A 20,689-nucleotide genomic window follows, 5' to 3' on the forward strand; every position below is an offset into this window, starting at 1 on the left:
AATATTCAAAAGTATTCAAAATTATCCTCATATTGTCTCTAATTTGCTTTTAAAAATCCATTTTAGTCCATATGAATAAATTCATCTAACAGTTTTTTAAATCTATTTGCCATTATTGAGGCAAAATATAATCCACATTTACCAATGAAATCGGTCTATAGTTTTTTTTATCAATTGTGGGTCTGTATCTTCTTTAGGTATAAGTGTTAAATAAGCCTCTCTCCATGAGTCTAGTATTCTTGCCTTCATTACTAATTCATTAAATAGTTCCAATATTACATTACTCATCCCTTCTTGTAATGTTTTATATAGTTCAGCTGGTAGCCTATCCGGTCCTGGTACTTTCCCATTTTTTTGTCCTTTTATCGCTTCTGTTAATTCCTTCATTGTTATTCTGTCTTCTAACATTCCCTGTTCTGGTATTTTAGGTAAATATAATTTTTCCAAATATTTTATTATCGCTTCCTCTGAGATCTTTTCTTGGGAATAAAGTTTTCCATAATATTTTTGAATTACGATCTTCTTTTCTTCATTTCTATAGTGTAATTTCCCCTCTTCATCTTGTAAATATTTTATTATTTTCTTCTCCTTCTCTTTTTTTAATTTATATGCTAACCACTTTCCTGGTTTGTTTGCATTTTCAAAAAAATTCTGTTTAGATGCTCTTAATTTGTTTGCTAATGATTCCTGTTCATTTACATTTATTTATGGTTTTTTCAGTTCCATAAGCTTCTTAATTTTTTTATTTTGGATATCTTTTTAGAATTCTTTCTCTAGGTTCTTATACTTCTCTTCCAATCTTATCTGTTTTTGTCTTTTCTTTTTATTCTTTCTTCCCAAATACGTTATTGCCAAACCTCTAATATAGGCTTTCATTGTATCCCATACGTTCTGAAGTGATGTATCTTCTTTCTTATTTATTTTAAAGAAAAATTCTAATTCTTTTTCCATAAATTGTTGAAAGTCCTTTTCATTTAATATTGTTGCATTCAAAGTCCATCTTGTCTTTTTCTTCTTTCCTTTCCATATTATTGTCATTGTCACCCAAATATTTGGACCAATATTTACTTCTTGTATATTATCTATAAGTTCTGTTGACATCCATATCATGTCTCTCCTTGACCACAATAAATGTCTATTTGAATAAAAAGTATACTGGTTTTCTTTCAGGTGTTTTTGTCTCCAAATATCTTGAATACTCAACTCTTCTATCATTGTAAAAAAAGATTTCAGCAAATTCTTCTGGATTTTTTATTTGTCTTCATTGTTTTATAGTCCAGATCCACATTTGTTACAGCATTAAAATCACGCATTATACATATATATTCATAGTCCAATTCTAAATTTTTTCTGTGTAATCTCCAATAAAATTCTTCTTGTTTTCCATTTGGTGCATATATTGCTATCAAAAATATTTGTTTAAAGTTCATTTTTATTTCCACCATCAGAATCCTGCCCTCTTTATCCTCAAAAAGTAATTTAGGTTCTAATTTTTCTTTAATATACAACACCACTACTCTTTTGCTTTGTTGTATCAATGATGTAAATAGAACTCCTAACTTTGGATATTGTAATAATTTTAAATGTTGTTTTCTAATATGTACTTCTTGTAGGCATATAATGTGCACCTTCAAGCTGTTTAATTTAGATAAAGTTCTGTTTCTTTTTATCACCGCATTCACTCCATTTACATTTAAAGATATTGCTTTAATTTCTTCTTCCATGTTTTACTTGTTACTAGATTTTGACTTCATCGCCCTTGTCTCTCTTTGTTCCATTGGATCTTTAGATCTCGCTCGTTCTTTTAGGGCTCTTTCTTCCTTTGCTTTTTCATCTTTATCTTTTTCTTCATCTTTTTGCTTTGTCTCTCCTATTGCTCCAAAGTCTTCTTCTAGTGGGCCACAAAATTGTTGATAAAATAGCTTTGCTTTTTCAATGGAGTCAAGTCTATGTCTTTGTTCTTGCCATGTCACCAAAATTCCTTCCAGTATTAACCATCTAAAATTCACTCCTTTGAATATTAGGAACTTTGTTAGAAACTGATATTCTCTCCTTAATTCTCTAACTCTTCTAGGTATTTGTCTTAAAACCACAATTTCTTTATCTTTGTGTTTCAGTGCTGTATTTCTTGCTGCTTGTAATATTTCTGTTTTCACTGCCTTCTTTGTAAATCTTACATGTACTTCTCTCGGTAGTTTGTTCCTCATTGCATATATTGTGTATACTCTGAAGGCATCGTCAATCTTGTTTAAGATCTTTTCCTTGGATTGTTCCAAAATTTCTGATAATATCTCAGCAATCATTTCAGGTAAATTTTCTCCTTTTTCTTCCTCTATATTTTGAAATCTTAAGTAAAACTCAGAATGCTCCATCTCCAACAGGATAATTGACTTTTCAGTTGGTGCCAATTTTTCTTCTAATTTCTCAACTTTCTTTTCTGTCATTTCTGCTTTTTCTTCTACTTTCTGGATTCTCTCTTCATTTTTCCCAATCATGGCTTTCATTTCTTTCATTTCCTGTTTTAAATCATCATGAAGTGATTGTATAAAATTTCTTAATTCCATCATCTCCGAAGTTTTCTGTGTTTCTGTCAATGAGGGACTTGCTGTTGGGTGTGGATATGATGTAAATTTCTTCATATTTATAATTCATATTTATAATTGGAGGCATGGCCAATGTCACAGCAGCAAATCAGATTCTTTAAGATCTCTTGAAGACCCGTAGATATTTCTGCAGTCCAGGGGTCCTAAGTGACCTAAGTCATCCTGAAGGGATGATAAACAAGGGGAGCATGGACTGGTCAGCATAGGGAGATCACAAACTCCCTGGCTGAACCAGAAGAAGCTCCTCAAACTGGACTGCTGAGAAAGTGACCTTAGAAGTTGCTAGGAAGCTGTGGTGGCAGTAATGAAAGAGGATGACAAGAAAGCAACGTGAGACATTGAGGTGAGAGAGACTCTGATTTTTACAAAAGACTTTTCTCTTTGAATTCAAATGGAAATTAAATAAGAATAGACGGGCTTAGAGTGAGGAGTGAGAGTGGGTGTGTATCCGCTCCCACAAATGTTGGAATGATGATAACTGGGAAAACAAAACTTTGAAGATTGTTTTTAAAAAAGCTTACTGTGTTCTTGAAAGATAAAACAAAACTGAAGATTGCTTTAAAGTTTACTATGTTCTTGAAAGCTAGTCTGCAGTGCCATCTAGTGGCAGAAGGGAAAAGATTTTGACTTGGAAGAAACTCTGACTATAGTTGACCTTGGCATTTTGGTAGACTGATGTACAAAACAGATGTACAAAAGAGAAGACTGGATTTTGGGCTTTCCTTTTGGCTTTTAATCTTTTATTATTATTACTCACTGACTGATGATTGCTTTGAAGTTCTGTGTTTTGATTTTTGCTGGTGGATGAAAGGCACTATATTTTGTGTTTTGTGTCTTTTTCTTTTAGGGACCTTTTTTCCTATGCTTTTTTTAAAAAAAACTAGATTGACAAGAAATTGGATTAAGACTGGAAGAGTCAGAAGAATTTTTTTCCTTTTTGGTTGCTAGGATTTGTATTTTTATCTTTTACTTTTGGCAGTTGAATTTTTTTTTCTCTTTTTTTCTCTCTGTTGGGGTATTTGATTTTTGAGGGAGGTGGTTGATTGGAATTTTTGTTTCTTAATTTTTGTATTTTATTTTTCATTTTTATTTTTATTATTCTTTTTTTTTCCTAATCCAACCATTGGGAAGAATCAGGCACCTGGCAATTTGGTGGGAGTTGGGGCTGCCCAGGCAGGCTGGCTGCTCTCTGGCATCTTGGTGAGCTCTGCTGTGGTCCTAGGCTTGACTATGCCAAAGGAAGTGGTGGCGAGCTAGTCACCCAGGACACTGAGGGGGTAGACCGGCCTTGCGCACGGTCACTCATGCCCTAGTTACCTCCCGTATGGACTACTGTAATGCTCTCTACATGGGGCTCCCTTTGAAAGGCACCAGGAGGCTCCAACTGGTCCAGAACGTAGCTGCGCGGGTGATTATGGGCGCAGCTCGTTACGCCCATGTAACACCTCTCCTACGTGAGTTGCACTGGCTCCCGGTGGTCTTCCGGGTGCGATTCAAGGTGTTAGTTATCACCTTTAAAGTGCTCCATGGCTTAGGACCCGGGTACCTACGAGACCGTCTTTTGCCACCAATAGCCTCCCACCGACCAGTTCGTTCTCACAGGGAGGGACTACTCAGGGTACCGTCAGTCAAATTATGTCGACTGGAGACTCCCAGGGGGAGGGCCTTCTCTGTGGGGGCTCCAACCCTTTGGAATGAACTGCCCCCGGAGATACGGAATATCCCTGATCTCCGTGCTTTCCGCTGTGCCCTCAAGACCCTGATGTTCCAACAGGCGGGGCTAAACATACGAACATGTGAATGATTTTTAAATGTTATCTAATTCTGGGTTTTATTTAATTGACCAAACTAAGTAATAATAAATAAATAAATAAATAAATAAATAAATAAATAAATAAATAAATAAATAAATAAATAAATAAATAAATAAAATATACACAAGTGTATATGCTCAAATAATCATTTATATCCTAGCAAGCCTAGGATCATAATGCATCAATTGTAGAAAAATTTAAATTAATTTAAACAATGAGTCATATTTAGTTACATTTTCACCTTTATATTGAAATGTTAGTATTAACAATATAGGGTAATATAAGGTTATATTTGGCAATTTTCATACTTATGGCAGTATCATACTCTGTGAAATTACTGAGTTGTATCTTTCAGGGGAAAATCCTCAAAATGTAAGGGAGACAGTTTTATTGTAAGCCTAAAGTATTTCAAGTATAAAGTTATTATTAACAAGAAAATTTTCCATGGCTTTTAAGTACCAATTTATCTTGGTAGTAGTCATGATTTCTATATCAATTACTTCTCGGAACAGGCATGTTTACACATTACACCAACAAATCCTCTATCCTTATAAAATACATAGTTCAACTCCCAAAATTACTAAAATGGTATATCACAATTCTAGAGTTAGTAATTGGGATATCAATAACAAATCAGATAATATTTATATAAAATCACATGTTTGAACAGAGCTTATTGAAAATGCAATCAGAAATGTAGATTTCAAATAAAATGGGTTCTTTCATGCACTACTTTTGAAAGATTTGAAGATGGACGTGCTAATACTCTATATGCAGAGTTCTCCAAGTTACAATTAGTTGTTTGATAAAAAATTAGACTTTTGAAAGCTATCTAGCTTCCAGTTCTAGAAAGTTCTAGCTATCAAAGCATTATACAAACAGAAAAAATGTAGTTGCCATATCTTTCAGCCATTAAATAAAGCATCACAAATAGAAATTTGTAATTATTTATGTCCTGCAGCAATAAAGTATACCTCTGTCAGCTACAGATATAACATTCAACCAGACCAAAACTAAATAAAATAGAAGTATAATATGAGACCCACATGTATAGAAGGCAACTATAGTCCACAGGGAACATTCTGTGATGCATGATATGACTTTCCTAATAATCCATGACTTGTTGGGTCATGCTTCCAGAAATATTACTTCCCTAAACAAAGAAACAGAATGGCCATGGGCAGGCATGGTCATGGGAAGCTGGCAGGAAGTATCAGAAATCATGATCACATGATCATAGCTAACCTTGACGACACTGCAGTGATCACAACTTTGTAAATACAACCGGTATGAAGACTCTTGAAATTTCAATTCCATGGGAACAATGAGCCCAGGATTTTGTACCAATTAGCAGATCTGAAGTAACTTAATCCAAATTTTTGCATGCTATGATACACCACTTGTGCCAACTGAGTTTTACAAATAGACAAACAAAGAACCTTTAAATGGCATCAGGAGTTTTAGTAGTATATAGATGTTGCCATACTTCTCCTTATTCCAAGGCTCTTTCCAAGCCTAGTTGTTTGTTCTAGCTTCCCTGCCTTCCATAGCTTTAAGTTCTGCACTGTTTCAGTATTTTCTATTCTGCACTGAAAGTTTCCAGTATGTTTGAACTTGGATGCTTAGTAAGTTTTCATCTTTATGCATCTTCTCTCTAAGGAGAAGAAAGAGGAATCTGATAGAAACAACTGAATTGGAATGTTTTTCATAGGCAAAAACTATGATTTTAGTTTGGGTAGGAGTATGCAGACCAAATTTTAGCTCTTTATTAAGTAATTGTCAAATGTAAAAGTTTAAAGTTTACTTCATGTGATTTAATTTAGAGCTAAGAATATCACTTAAGAACAGGAAATACTTTGTGTGAATATGGAGTTGAAAGTTGATTGGGATAAATAATGTACAAGATGAAAATAAAGCATTTATTTATGTAAGAACAAACAAATGGCTAAGAAATGATTCAACAATGAGGTGGTAATGATTAACTATCAGGCTAACAGTTTTGACAAACCTTCTTAGAACTGCCCTCCAGCTTCTGTGCCAAACTATCCCAGCGGTGACTAATGTTTTGGAGCCACCCTTCCAGTTTCTGTGATAATCCTTTACTTTTTACTGCTGAGAGGAGATCCTGGCTAAGGGAATTCAGTTTATCCATTGATTGTCTCTTGATTTCCAATTCTCCTTTCAAGATCTGTAAAAGTAACATGGCAAAGAAAACATATTAACCTATTGGAAGTAATGGTACAAGTTAACTTGGCATTCTTTTCCAAGCAACAGATTTCCATATGCTTTTGTTAGTTTAGTTCAGGGCTGTCAAACTTACAGCCTGAGGGCCAGAAGCGTCATGTGCTGGCTACACCCATGCCTGGTTTAGCAAAGGGGAAAAAAGTTCCAATACGTCATACATGATGACACCGTGACGACGTGAGTTTGACACCCCTGGTTTAGTTGATCCTTATAAAATTATCTTTTGCATCTTTTCTCTAGCAGAATAAGGAAGAATCTTTTCAGAGTTACATAATTATAATATATTATCATCATACTGTATATTATCATGAATGAAAATTTTCACTAATATTAAGAATTAGTTCATGCAAGCACATCATTAATCTACATACAAACTGTAATGCTGCTATTCTTACATGACCTTTAGACTAATTAGTTCCCAAAATGTATTTGAAAAATAAATGAAAATAACTTAAAAATGTTAAATGAAATAATTGTATTACTGCACCCAGAAATAAATATGTTGGTTATATTAATATAATCAGTAAATATGCCACATAACCTGTCAAAAAACTAGAATGGATACCTTATTATACAATATGTAAAGTAAGACATTACTTTCCACAACAATACACGGTAAACTATAGCATTCATTATCAACAATTCATTAGCAACCAATTGTGACCTAATGTTCTATGTATGCATTTATTTATCTAAAAACTCCACTCACCTATACTGTTAATATATTGTACTAAGTGAAGAATAAAATATCTTGTACATGCTAATTGTAAACACTTGTTTTGGTAAAATTATTAAGAAAGAGATTTTGACTATCACTAAACTGAGCAAGCTTTTAGATTTTCATACTACCCTTGGCACTAAATCAAACTAATTAGAAAAGGCATGGGGTACAGTGTGTATATGCCTTTATGTTTGTTCATAGTAATTCAGAATAAGAAAAAAACTCCTGAAAATAGATTGTTACTCAACAACAGTTTTATTTTATAATCATCCTGATGAGTTAGCCAGCATCAAAAGGCAAGACATTTTATATCTATGTTTTTTCCTCAATGCCTCATATCTTTTCATCTATAGAAACAAAAAAGAATATAATGATATCTGATGGAATATAGGGACAATATGAGTCTAAAATAAAATTAAGCAATCTCAGTTGTTTTGGCCAACCATGAACTATATGCAATTTAGCCAATAATGAGGAATTCTAGTTTTCTGGTCCACAACATCTGTTAAGAATAAGGTTGCTTATGTTTATTCTAGAAAATAAAATTCTTGTAACCTAATATTTGCCTTGGAGATTTGCAAATATCTGTTTTGTTCTTCATATCTTTCAATAATATAAACTAATTCAGATTTTCATTATTTTTGGAATGTGGGACTCACACTACCATCCTGATTTAGAGAGCCCCATTGAATTTAGAATAATGAACTGGAAATTAAAGTGTCACACTTTGTGTAACAGCCTGGATCTTTTGAAGCTGAAAAATCAGGGGAAAACTATAATTTCAGATTGTGAGATATGTTGTTAGGATATCTGTACAGATATTCAGTAAATTTGTGAAAACCCATTCAGAAAGTTCAAACAGAAGCAAAGTTTGTTGAGAATGAGTTATGGCCTATGACTGGATATAAAATAACATATCTTTGCTGCAGAGGTGGGATTCACTTACCTTTCCTACCGGTTCGCAAATGTGAGCGCACGCTTTTACTCTAGTTTACAGAGTCAGCATATTGCCCCTATCAATCTGGGTCCTCGTTTTACCAATCTCAGAAGGATGGAAGGCTGAGTCAACACTGAGCTGGTGTGACTCGAACTGCCAAACTGCTGGTAGTTGGCCAGCAGACTAAGCCTGCAATACTGCATTCTAAACACTGCGCCACCATGGCTCTTCTGAATAGATTGTTCATCAAATGGCTACCCAGAATATCTTGAGAGTCATTTGGCACATGAATTTAATAAATCATCATCATCATCGTTATCATCATCATGTCTTTGCTACTTCTATTTCTAAAATCATTCCTTCACTCCATTTCGCAGACATATAGTTTATGTAATTAGCAACAAGTATAACTGCCTTATTATGCTAGCTAAGCATAAATAAAGCAAAGCAAACTATTGGACATAGTTGTCCCCTTTAAGTTTCTGCACTATAATAAGCATTCTTATGCCTCATTTTTGTGCTAGGTTTATTCTGTTTCTTTTATGATTTTTGTGATAAAATATTGCTACCAGCAAAACATTTGTGCTACATTGAAAACAAATTTGATATGATTCCAGACCTTTAAAACACCTTGACAATTTTGTTACAAATAAATGTAAAAGTCTTGGCGCACAGTACAATCTACATATATAAACTTCAGGGAATATATTTTTAAGTCCAAGTAGGCCATCTGGTCTCTCTTTCTTTGCTAAAAACTCACTTGAATAGCCCAGAGACAAGGTTTGTAAACTGCCGGATGATGTTTAGCTTTATGGGGCTTGTGCTGATATAAAACTTTGAGGCTTTATATGGATAAATGAACATTTTATGTTATCAGAATTTTCTCATGTCATAGCATGAAGTCAAATTAATGAAAGCAACATATGCTTAAGGTTATGCTGACAGATGGTCACCATTTTTGGTCTCCAATTGTGACATATTAAATAAACATTAAATTTGTACTCAGTATGTGAGTCAATAGGGACTCTCAGCAGCAATTTTAAAAGCAGCTGTCTCATCCCTGTTAATTAATCTGAACAATCAGATGGCAAAAACTTTAAAATATACATTTCTGCTTTATCACAAGAAAAAGCCTCAGACATGTCGATATCTAATTATACAGACGTTATCCTAAAGAGTATCATATTAAAACCATATTAATTTCAAAGCTTTTCTATATATTCATCACTGCAGTGGTTGCTTTTATTTATATCCATCACTTATATAACAGTGGCCACTTTCCAATATGTCTGCATGATAGTTTTTCTTTCAGCTGCTTTGGTACTAATATAAGGGCATACAGAAATGGATGTGACATTCAAACATTAAAATAAAAAAGAGCTCTTAGTTTTTGGTTTTTAAGGTTTGAGCTGGTTTTATTTCAGGGTATATTATATTGCATAGCCACTGTTATATTCAGGGAAGTGGGAAACATTCAATGTAGGGAAATAATCCAAATCTAAATTTGATTTTTAAAAACACAAAATCATACACATGGCTTTGATTGTTATTTCTCTGCAAGTATGAATTAGATTTGTAACTAATCAGAAATGGTGAAAGCAACAGACCTTTTATTCTCTTAGCTCTAGGCAAATTACTTAGAACATAATCAATGGTGAAATCCTCCGTGGATTGCTACCGGTTTGCTGCCTGCGCATGTGCAGTGCATGCCAAATGTGTACTGTGCACGCATATGCATAGTTTGTGCCAAAAGCATGCTGCACACGTGCATGCACACTGCACACCAAAAACATGCTGTGCGCGCACGCATGCACAGGATTTCCTGCTTTCTAGCGAATATATATTGCGCGGCATAGCTGATTGTTGGAAATACTGGTTCGGATGATCCAATAGCTTTTTTTTTACTACTGGTTCCCCTGAACCGGTAGTTTTTATCACTATCCATTTGCCCGAACCGGTGCAAACTGGTAGCATTTCACCACTGAACATAATCAATATTAAAACCTGCTAACGGAAACTATTGCAATCTTAGCACTATTTCAATAATAGGGCATGTAATATATTAATTTTACCATAAGGTTATATAAGGCCAGGAACATTATACTACACTTTTTCATTATTTGGCTTCCAATTCCTGTTCATCATTGTCTGATATGAGAATGGCTCAGCGATAGACATCACGATCTCCGGAACTTTAAAAGTTTAAAAATTTTAAACTTAAATTTTTAAGTTTAAGTTTAAGTTAAAAATTAAAAATTTTAAACTTTTAAATGTTCCGGAGATCGTGATGTCTATCGCTTCTTCTTTAACTATAACTGGAACTTGCATCTTCAGGACAATATTTAGATAGATAGATAGATAGATAGATAGATAGATAGATAGATAGATAGATAGATATAGATAGATATAGATATTTTCTGAGGTTTTTGCGGGTGTTTGTATGTAGGTCTTTGGTTATTTGGGTTTTCTCCCGCGTAAAATTGGAAGTGTCTTGGCGACGTTTCGACGAAGTCTCATTCGTCATCTTCAGGCTGGTGTCTTCGGCTTCATGCTTCTAGGAGCAATGTGTGATCGCAGCTGTTTCTTCCTTTTAACTGCCAGTGGGGGTGTGAACTGATTGGGTGGGAGCTTGGCTGTGTTCTGATTGGGTGGAGGTGTGTTCTGATTGGTTGGGGGCTTGCCTGTGCTCTGATTGGATGGGGGGGTTGGCTGTGCTCTGATTGGATGGGGGTGTGTTCTGTTGGGGTGGGGGCTTGGTTGTGCTCGGGTTAGTCTGAGTTGCAGGGGGATTTGAGCTGGTGAGTTGCATTGCTGTTGTTTGGCTTCGCATTCGTGGTCATGCCGCATCTTCATGGTGGATGTCAGTTTGCTTCATGTATGGATTGGAGGAGTTTAAAGTGGCTAATGATGCAGCTGTGGTCTGGCTTCTGTTTGTGGTCGTGCCTCATCGGTGTGGGTTTGGATTTGCTTTTTGCGTGGATGTGTGGTGGTGACATCCTGTGTGGTTTTCATGAGTGTGGGTCTGGTGTCATTCTTTGTGTTAGGGACTCGTTTGTCAATAAGGGCGAGTTTCCAAATGGCTGGTAGGCGGGAGGTATCATCTTGTTTATTCATCCTGTGTGGGTATTTTTCTATCTCGATGGCTTCTCTGATTATTCTGTTGTTAAAGTGTTCAGTTTTGGCGATAGTTCTGGTCTTTTTAAAGTCAATTTCATGTCCTGTGGCTTTAAGGTGTTGGACCAGGGAAGAAGTTGGTTCTTCTTTTCTGACTGAGTTCTTGTGTTCTTCAATGCGTGCACTTATTCTTCTGTTGGTTTGTCCGATGTATGTGGTGGGGCAGGCGGTGCATGGGATTTCATATACTCCTTGATTTTCTAACTCAATTTTGACTTTGGGGTTTCTTAGGAAGGTGGATATTTTTCGGTTTGTGCAGAATGCTGTCTTGATGTTGTGTTTGTGGAGGATCTTGCTGATTCTGTCTGTGGTGCCTTTTATGTATGGGAGGAGGGCTATGCCATTTTCTTGTTCTCTGTCTTGGATTTTAGTGGGGGGGGGTTGGATTAGGTTGGTAATCTTATTTCTTTGGAATCTGTTGGATGTTAGTACATTAGTGAGAGTGTGTAGTTTGGTTTTTAGGTGTTGTTCGTCAGCTAAGCGTTTTGTTCTGGAGATGAGTGTCTTGGCTATAGAGTTGATCTGTGCTGGGTGGTGGTGTGAGAGTGCGTGCAGATAGCGGTTTGTGTGTGTTTTCTTCTGGATTTCTTGTAGATTAAGACACCCAGGAAGGGAAGTTGGTTGTTAGCTTCTGTTTCCATGGTGAACTGTATTTTGGGGTGTAGGCTGTTGAGGTGTGTGAGGAAGTTGTCCAGTTTTTCCTTCCCGTGTGGCCAGATTATGAAGGTGTCATCTATGTATCTGAGCCAGAGTTTGGGTTTGTGATCAGATTTTTCTAGAGCTTGGGTTTCAAAGTGTTCCATGTAGAGGTTTGCAATGATAGGTGAGAGGGGTGATCCCATGGATGCTCCTTCTATTTGTTTGTATTTTTGTCCATTATAAATGTACTAACATCCAATGGATTCCAAAGAAATAAGATTACCAACCTAATCCAAAAAGAAACCCCCACTAAAATCCAAGACAGAGAACAAGAAAACGGCAAAGCCCTCCTCCCATACATAAAAGGCACCACAGACAGAATCAGCAGGATCCTCCACAAACATCAAGACAGCATTCTGCACAAACCAAAAAATATCCACCATCCTAAGAAACCTCAAAGACAAAATTGAGTTAGAAAATCAAGGAGTATATGAAATCCCATGTACCGCCTGCCCACCACATACATCGGACAAACCAACAGAAGAATTGGTTTGAAGAAGCATTGAAGAACACAAGAACTCAGTCAGAAAAGAAGAATCAACTTCTTCCCTGGTCCAACACCTTAAAGCCACAGGACGTGAAATTGACTTTAAAAAGACCAGAACTATCACCAAAACTGAACACTTTAACAACAGAATAATCAGAGAAGCCCTCAAGATAGAAAAATGCCCACACAGCATGAATAAACGAGATGATACCTCCTGCCTACCAGCCATTTGGAAACCCGCCCTTATTGACAAACGAGTCCCTAACACAAAGAATGACACCAGACCCACACTCACGAAAACCACACAGGATGTCACCACCACACATCCATGCAAAAAGCAAAGTCAAACCCACACCGATGATGAGGCACGACCACAAACCAGAAGCCAGACCACAGCTGCATCATTAGCCACTTTAAACCCCTCCAATCCATACATGCAGCAAACTGACACCCACCATGAAGATGTGGCACGACCACGAACGTGAAGCCAAACAACAGCAATGCAGCTCACCAGCTCAAATCCCCCTGCAACTCCGACTAACCTGAGCACAACCAAGCCCCCACCCCAACAGAACACACCCTCATCCAATCAGAGCACAGCCAACCTCCCATCCAATCAGAGCACAGCCAAACCCCACCAATCAGAACACACCTCCACCCAATCAGAACACAGCCAAGCTCCCACCCAATCAGTTCACACCCCAACTGGCAGTTAAAAAGAAGAAACAGCTGCGATCACACATTGCTCCTAGAAGCATGAAGCCGAAGACACCAGCCTGAAGATGACGAATGAGACTTTGTCGAAAGGTCACCAAGACACTTCCAATTTTACGTGGAAGAAAACCCAAATAACCAAAGACATACATACATACATACATACATACATACATACATACATACATACATATATATGGTAAGTTATTATTTTAGTTATTTTGATATCAGATTTTGAAGGTAAGTATCATCAGCAAAAATAATATAACTCTTTTCCTTATTTATATCAACATTTAAAAATTAAAGCATAGAAGTAATCATTATTGGTTTAATTTAAAAATGGCTGCAGATCATAAAGTAATATGTGCTAATATCTGTCCTAAAGCTGTACAGAGTATAGGCAAATCATACCAACTATAAAGTCCTTGACTTCACTTCATGTCTACTATGAATTTGATAAAACATACAAGGATTAATTACAAGGATTATTTCATAAATGGAATTTCATTCATGTAAATGCCAAAAACATGTACGCTATCATAGCTACTAAAATGATGATGATGATAAAGAAGAAGCAAAATTTATCTCCTAATTAGCAATGTCCTGCAGATCACAATGATGCAGAAATAAGAGATATCTTTTGACATTTGTGTCCTAACATCTAACAGATAATGTGATATCATGGCACATGTTTTATCACTTTTCACTGTGTGAATACCCACATTTATTTCAGAAAATAACATTTATAAACTGATAGCATTAGAAACAAGAATGGGCTAACTATTAAATCATTCTGTGTGAACTTGCTTATCGATAATCCTAAAAACAGAGATTTGATATTATTCATTGTTGGTTGGAATGTTGCCAGAGCTTGAACATTTGCCAGCTGGAACCTTGGTTTGCTGGGTTCAATTCAAAATACCAGTTTAAACCTGTAAATTCATAGTTGAGGGTATGCAAAATTAAAGTTACTTGACTGGGTCATTTGCAGGTCCTTTGCTGAAATATGTGATGCAAATGTTGAAAACTGGGAGGAAACTATACAAAAAAACATACAGCCAATTTTTGTAGATTTTCCAACATTTCTTTCTGGTCTTTGAAATCGGTAGTATGCAGAGTGGTCACACATTCTTCCTTTTCAGTAAACCATGTATCAAAAAGACCCTAAAAGTTAAAAAAAAAAAATTAGAAAGACTGCATATTAAATATTATAAAGCAAAGAGTAAATAGATATACTTAACCTGTTCTTCAATAAATTGCAACCATTTTTGAAGAACATCTTGCAGAATAAACCAACGGTCCTCTGTCCATCTACAGATTGTTGCCCAACGGTTTCCTAAATGCTAAAATAATGGCATTAACATTCAGAAGTTAATAACTATTTTACACTTCATTTATACAAGACTTGATATTTTTATTTAGCCTTTAATACTGTTACAATCTTTCCATTCATATTTTATGGCTACATTATTGTGGTTGTTTGTACAATCCAGGGGTGGGTTGCTACCGGTTCAGACCGGTTCAGGAGAACCATTAGCAGAAATTTGACATGGTTCCCCGAACTGTTAGTGACCTTTGGCTGGCCACGCCCCCAAACCAGTCCCCTCTCGCTCACCACACTCGCCCGCCCTGTCCAGCCACTACTTGCAGAATCTAGCCCCGTATTTCTGCTCACTGCTGCTGGCAAAGGTAAGGCCGAAGGGCCTGGGTGGGTGGGGGAGGGAGAGCTGGTGGAGGGGTGATACCAGCAGGAGTTGATGGGACCAATGTGCACAGGGAGGGAGGACAGCACGCGGGAGATCCTAGCTGCAGTTTACTCGTGAGCACCATTGGCCGGGAGAGACAGGGAGAAAGGCCAATGGTGCTCACGAGTAAACTGAGGCTCCTAAGTGGGGGTCGAGCCTCCCCGCCCACAACATCTTCACCTGAGGCATCGCTGGCAGCCACTTCCTGCGCCTCCCATCCAGTGCTCTTCCCGCTGCTGCTCGGCCTCCTCGATGCATGAAGGCAGGAGGTGGTGGTTTCTTTCGCTGCCTGCAATCTGCTGTCTGCCTCTAATCTGCAGTTTACTTGTGAGCATGGTGCTCATGAGTAAACTGCAGATTACAGGAAGCTGGCAGATCATGGTTTACTCGCTTTGCTGCTCGCCTGGCAGAGGCAGACTGGCAGCTCCAGGTCGTCTCTCAGTTGTTGTGTGCAGGGAAAAACCTTTCAAAGTAAAGAAAAACTTCTGAGTGCGAGAAGTTAGTTGCATCACACTCCATGCACGCAATGGCTGAGAGATGACCTGGAGCTGTCACTCTCCGGTAAAATGCGCGTCTCGCAATGGGGCACAATTTGGGGTGGCAGGTGGGGCAGGGGATGGGGGGAGCTCGGCAAGCTTTGCAGCTGTGTGGCTACAAAGGTTGCTGTGCTGGCTCCCTTCTCCCTGCGGGCCAGTGCCTCCCGAAGCCGCCGGTGTTGCATGCAGCCACTGTGCTAGGACAGATAGGGGCAGCAGCAGCCCTCTTCTGTTTTTTTCCAGCTGGGCAGGAAAAAAAGGAGGGGGACTTCACAAACAAAAGAGAATTCTCTCTTTTGGCACCGGAGCCAAAGTTAAAAGAAACTGGTGGGGAGAAAAAGAGGAAGGGTAGGAACAGGGGAAGGGCAATTTTTTCTTTGTTTTAACTCTGTAGCAACATCTTTCCCAGCTACTGCTTTCTCTGCTCAGCAGCAGAGCTTTTTTTTTTTTTTTAGGTTAGTTCCCTTCTTCCCAGGAGAGAGAAGAGCGGGGGCAGGGAGAGAAAAAGAAGGCAGCGCAGGATGGTGGAGGGTGGGATCGGGGGGGGCATCTTAGTCTCGGCCGGTTGCTGCTTCCTTGGGTCCCCTCAACTTTTTAGTCCCAGAAAGCGGCTGAAAAATGCCCTCCTCCATGTACCATTTTCTGTCCTTGCCTCCTTCCTGTTTTTATTTGTTTTTCCCTCCTACCCTGAAAGGAGTTTCAAGCAAAAGAAAGCGGGAGGGGAGGGACAAGGATCCGGGAGTGGAAAGGGATTGGGAAGAATGAGAACAAGGAAGGCTTCCCAGCTCAGGGAAGGCTCGGAATCCGGAATCCAGAGCATGCCTTTCCCCCTTTCTCTTGTTGCACTTTTATTTCCAAAGCCCCCCCCCTCTCCAGTTCACTCTCCCTAAAAATGGAGCTCTTGGTCTGAAGCGGGCGGTGTGTAACGAAGGCAAGATTTAAAGGAAACAAAGTTGAGCTAGTTTGTAAGGAAAGCAAGTACTGTCAAGGTTCAGTGCAAGCCATATTAGTATTCCAAACTAATGAGTCTTAATGTCTGGTTAAAATGGGTAGTACTTCCATTTAAAGAAGAAAAGCATAGCTCAGACTATTGCTATGATTTTTTGCTCCTATATTTTGTTGTTTAGGTATAAATTTTGTTAATGTAGAAATTTTACTTACAGCCTATTAAACAACAGAGCTAGCTGTCTGCCTGCAATCGTGTGTATTTATTAGGAGTAAATCCCACTGAAAGAGAGTAGCCTTACTGCCAAGTAAACATGCATAGGCTTTATGTAATTGAGAAATAGGGTATCAATTAGTATCAGGTGTATTATAGAGAGAAATGAGAACTTCTGTAACAACAGATACTTTGTGCCCAGACCATGTGTGTGTGTGTGTGTGTGTGTGTGTGTGTGTGTGTGTGTGAGAGAGAGAGAGAGAGAGAGAGAGAGAGAGAGAGAGAGAGGGAGGGAGGGAGGGAGGGAGGGAGAGAGAGAGAGAGGAATGGAGAGTGAGAGAAAAAAAACTCTGTGCTATTATTTTTAATTGTTCCATTATTTATCATGTGTTAATATTTTACAGTGTCCCTACACCTAGAGTCATTTTACTGCCTTTCTTTTGCCCAGGGCTACCACATGTTTTTCAGGGATTTACATGCATTCAATGTCTATAGTCTAGAGCATAAATATGTGTGTGTTTATTTTGTACATCGGGTTGTATAAATCCATCTTAATATGCTATTCCTGGTATGTGATGTTTTGTATACATACAGAGAAAGAAGCACTCTTGTGATCTTTGAGTTTTAGGCTTGCTGTCAAACATCAGCCATAATACTAATGACTGTTTTGAACAATATGCAGGTTGTATTACACGAATGGCTATTTTATATGCGAAATTATGACTGAAATATTTCTGCACCTATATTGGTTCTCACTGCCAGGAAGTTTCTCTTTAGTTTTAGGTTGCTTCTCTTTTTGTTCAGTTTCCATCCCTTGCTTCTTGTTTTGTCTTCTGGTACTTTGGAAAATACATTGCCCCCCCCTTCTTTCTGGCAGTGCCTTAAAAGCCTGTTGCCTATCACACTCTTGGGCAAAGCATGTGAGCTATTTCCTCCTTTCAGTGGTCCCATGAAAGTACAGCTATAGTATGTAGATAATAAAGTTGAAAAAAGGTGAACAACATTTTTACAGAACTATAGATACATTGAGGCTGGGTGTGACAAGGAATGGCTGGGAAGGGAGGGGCCAGGCGAGGCACCCCTTGACGTGAGTTACATTGAGTTGGCCACACCCACCCAGTCACATGACCATCAAGCCACACCCACTGTCACATGACCATCAAGCCACACCCACAAAATAAGTCATGCCCACAGAACCGGTAGTAAAAAAAATTAGAACCCCCCCTGGTACAATCAGCCAGATATTTTGGCTGGATATGGCATTTTTATCTACCTACTGAGTCCTTTCCAAGGCCCTGGGATAGGCAGATGTTGCTTGATGGTGTTAAAGCTACCATCACAGGATGTAAGCTGCTCCAAGTTAAGCTGCCTTTTGCAATTGACTGGTGGTGATTATGTCAATGATGATACTATTATTATATAACTAACACATAAATAATAACAACACACATCAACATTGCACTCCCATGGGGCAAGCTGAAATTCTGCACTATAAAATGCATTCCTAAAAAGCCAGATATTTATGGCCCTTCAGAAGCCCAGTGAGATGGGAAAGTACAAGACATCTGGGCATAACTCATTCTATATTGTATTATCTAGCCAAATATACTCATCTGAAAAAAAAAAAGATAAGTAGAGTTGGATCTTGTTATAAACTGAATGGGACACTAGTAGGAGAAAAAACCCTGGTTAAAATCTATATGTAGAATAGAAAGCATAAAGAGAGTGTGCAAGAAAGCAATATGGACAAAAATATGGACATATTAATGCAGTCAGTAGGACTGTTTTTGTACTTTCATTTTAAAAAAGTTTATACTTGAGACAATTCTAATTCAGACAATTCCTGAAGGAAATACAGCTATTCATTGTTAGGTTTTTTTCCCTAGAAAAATAACATTTATATTTATCAGTGTATCTTACATAACTTGTCAGTGACCAAAATAAAATATTTTGAATTCTTTGGAACTGGATTAGAACCTCCATTATTCTAGCAATCAGCAGCAAGTCAAATGATACAAAGTCAGATTAACACTAAAAGAGTATCTGAAATACTGAAATGCATGACTTAGAAGCAAGTACAGTACTGTACTGTACAGTACTGCAAACAAGTACAGTACTGGTTTTTCACAGTAAACCAGGTCTCAATAGTTTAATAAGATGCAAATACTGAAAGTACAATAATCAAGAGACTATACCAATATAGAAATTACCATTGTAAGTAGCAAATGTTAATTATAGGTTTAAAAATGCTGTTCCCTATAACAGTTTCAAAATTAACTATCAGAATGAAAGCAATGCTTCACTAATTTATTCATTATTCTTACAATGTGGCCTTACATTAATGGCAGCACACACTCATATTCACAGACAAATCTGACATTATGATAAATCATAACCAATTATTGTATCACTATAATCCCAGGTTCACTGAAATTATCATAGCATTACTGTACATTCAAGTGATTTTTCCTACTGTGCATATTTTTAAATTTGACTGTAATGTCAATTACATTTTTTAGAGGGGAGAACTTTTTTAGTAAAATTGTATGGAAAGGGCAAGTGAAAAATAAAAGTGTACAGGAATATACTTGAAAGGTAATATTTGCCAATTCAGATTTAATAAGTAAAATACTTGTTCTTCCTAGTCATAAATTATTCATTCATTCAAGTATCTCTGAATTGTGTTGAAATAAAGGTGGCACATGTCTGACACTTTTCACCTGAATAGTAGCTAGGATAATAGTTCTTTATGGAATGTAAACCAACATTAGAGTGACCAATTCAGTTTTAAACAATATTAACATTTTTACTTTTTATTTACTGTAGAATTATATATTTTCAGTATAACTTAGATGTAGGAGGAATGTGCATGGAATCATATAGCAATCTTAATTTAGTAATTACCTGAAGTTTTTGTTCTAATGCAACTGTAGCCCTATCTCCACTAGCTTCATCTATTACAACTACCATATGAGTGAGTGAATTAACTTTGACTTGTTCCTGTTCTAAGTCTTCTTGAAGAATCTATAATAAAAAAGGAAAAACTGTTAAAAAATAAACACGACAGCTTGTTTTGCTTTTCTTGAACTGAGTTATTTAGAGCCATAAGGACAGGCATTAATTATTAGTTACAACTACAGTATAACAAAGACCTCACTGAAAACTTTGTGCCAAAACACACAGTGAAACATAGTTTGTATAATTTCTATTACATTAAACATAGATAAATTTCTATCTAACTTAGAAAGACACAAATGGAATATTCAAAAAAAGCTATTGAATCATAAATCCACTCCTTTAAAAATCTTATTCTTTTCCTCAATTTTTAAAAGATGAAAATCTATCACATTTACCGGAAATAAGCATCACCCAAGGCAGGGAAAATTCTGAGAAAACAAGTATAGGATTGCAGTTTTTAAAATTTACAATAATAATTATCTTTTAGCTATGAGACATAATTTTAGTTGCATTCATTTTGGTATAACTATAGAGTATTCTTATTTATTATTCATTTTCTATGCAGCATCTAGACTTGAACAGTCTCTTTGAATGTGTTTTACATTTATGGTTACATTAAAAGTCAAATTATTACAAGCATAAATGACTCAATAAAATATATATTTCTAGAGGACTGTTTAAAAATTGTACTATGTTCTCTACATTTTAAGGAGCAGTATTTCAAAAGTATAGCACTGAAAAAGTGTATGTCTGTCTGACTGTCTCTCAGTCAATCTAATCTAATCTAATCTAATCTAATCTAATCTAATCTAATCTAATCTAAACTAAACTAAACTAAACTATACTTTTCTAGAGGATTTTTTAAACACTCATGGTTCAAATAATATATGGCTAATCT

The 20,689-nt window shown here is 36.9% G+C and overlaps 1 protein-coding gene across 7 annotated transcripts in view; it reads right to left on the minus strand.

Annotated features, from left to right (window-relative positions):
• The window catches only part of DMD (dystrophin), a 2,096,968-nt gene that overhangs the window by 1,337,454 nt on the left and 738,825 nt on the right, over positions 1 to 20,689 (minus strand). For all 7 annotated transcript variants that reach the window (XM_070944209.1, XM_070944203.1, XM_070944204.1 and 4 more), the window contains exons 12-15: positions 19,738 to 19,857; positions 14,635 to 14,736; positions 14,450 to 14,557; positions 6,426 to 6,605 (exon numbers count right to left, since the gene is read on the minus strand). In XM_070944209.1, coding sequence (XP_070800310.1) covers positions 6,426 to 6,605; positions 14,450 to 14,557; positions 14,635 to 14,736; positions 19,738 to 19,857 — 510 coding nt within the window. The remainder of the gene's footprint in view (positions 1 to 6,425; positions 6,606 to 14,449; positions 14,558 to 14,634; positions 14,737 to 19,737; positions 19,858 to 20,689) is intronic.

The sequence above is a fragment of the Pituophis catenifer genome, unplaced genomic scaffold (genome assembly GCF_029215685.1).
Source record: "Pituophis catenifer annectens isolate HBS135680 unplaced genomic scaffold, rPitCat1.0.hap2 SCAF_4, whole genome shotgun sequence".
NCBI classification, from domain to species: Eukaryota; Metazoa; Chordata; class Lepidosauria; order Squamata; family Colubridae; genus Pituophis; species Pituophis catenifer.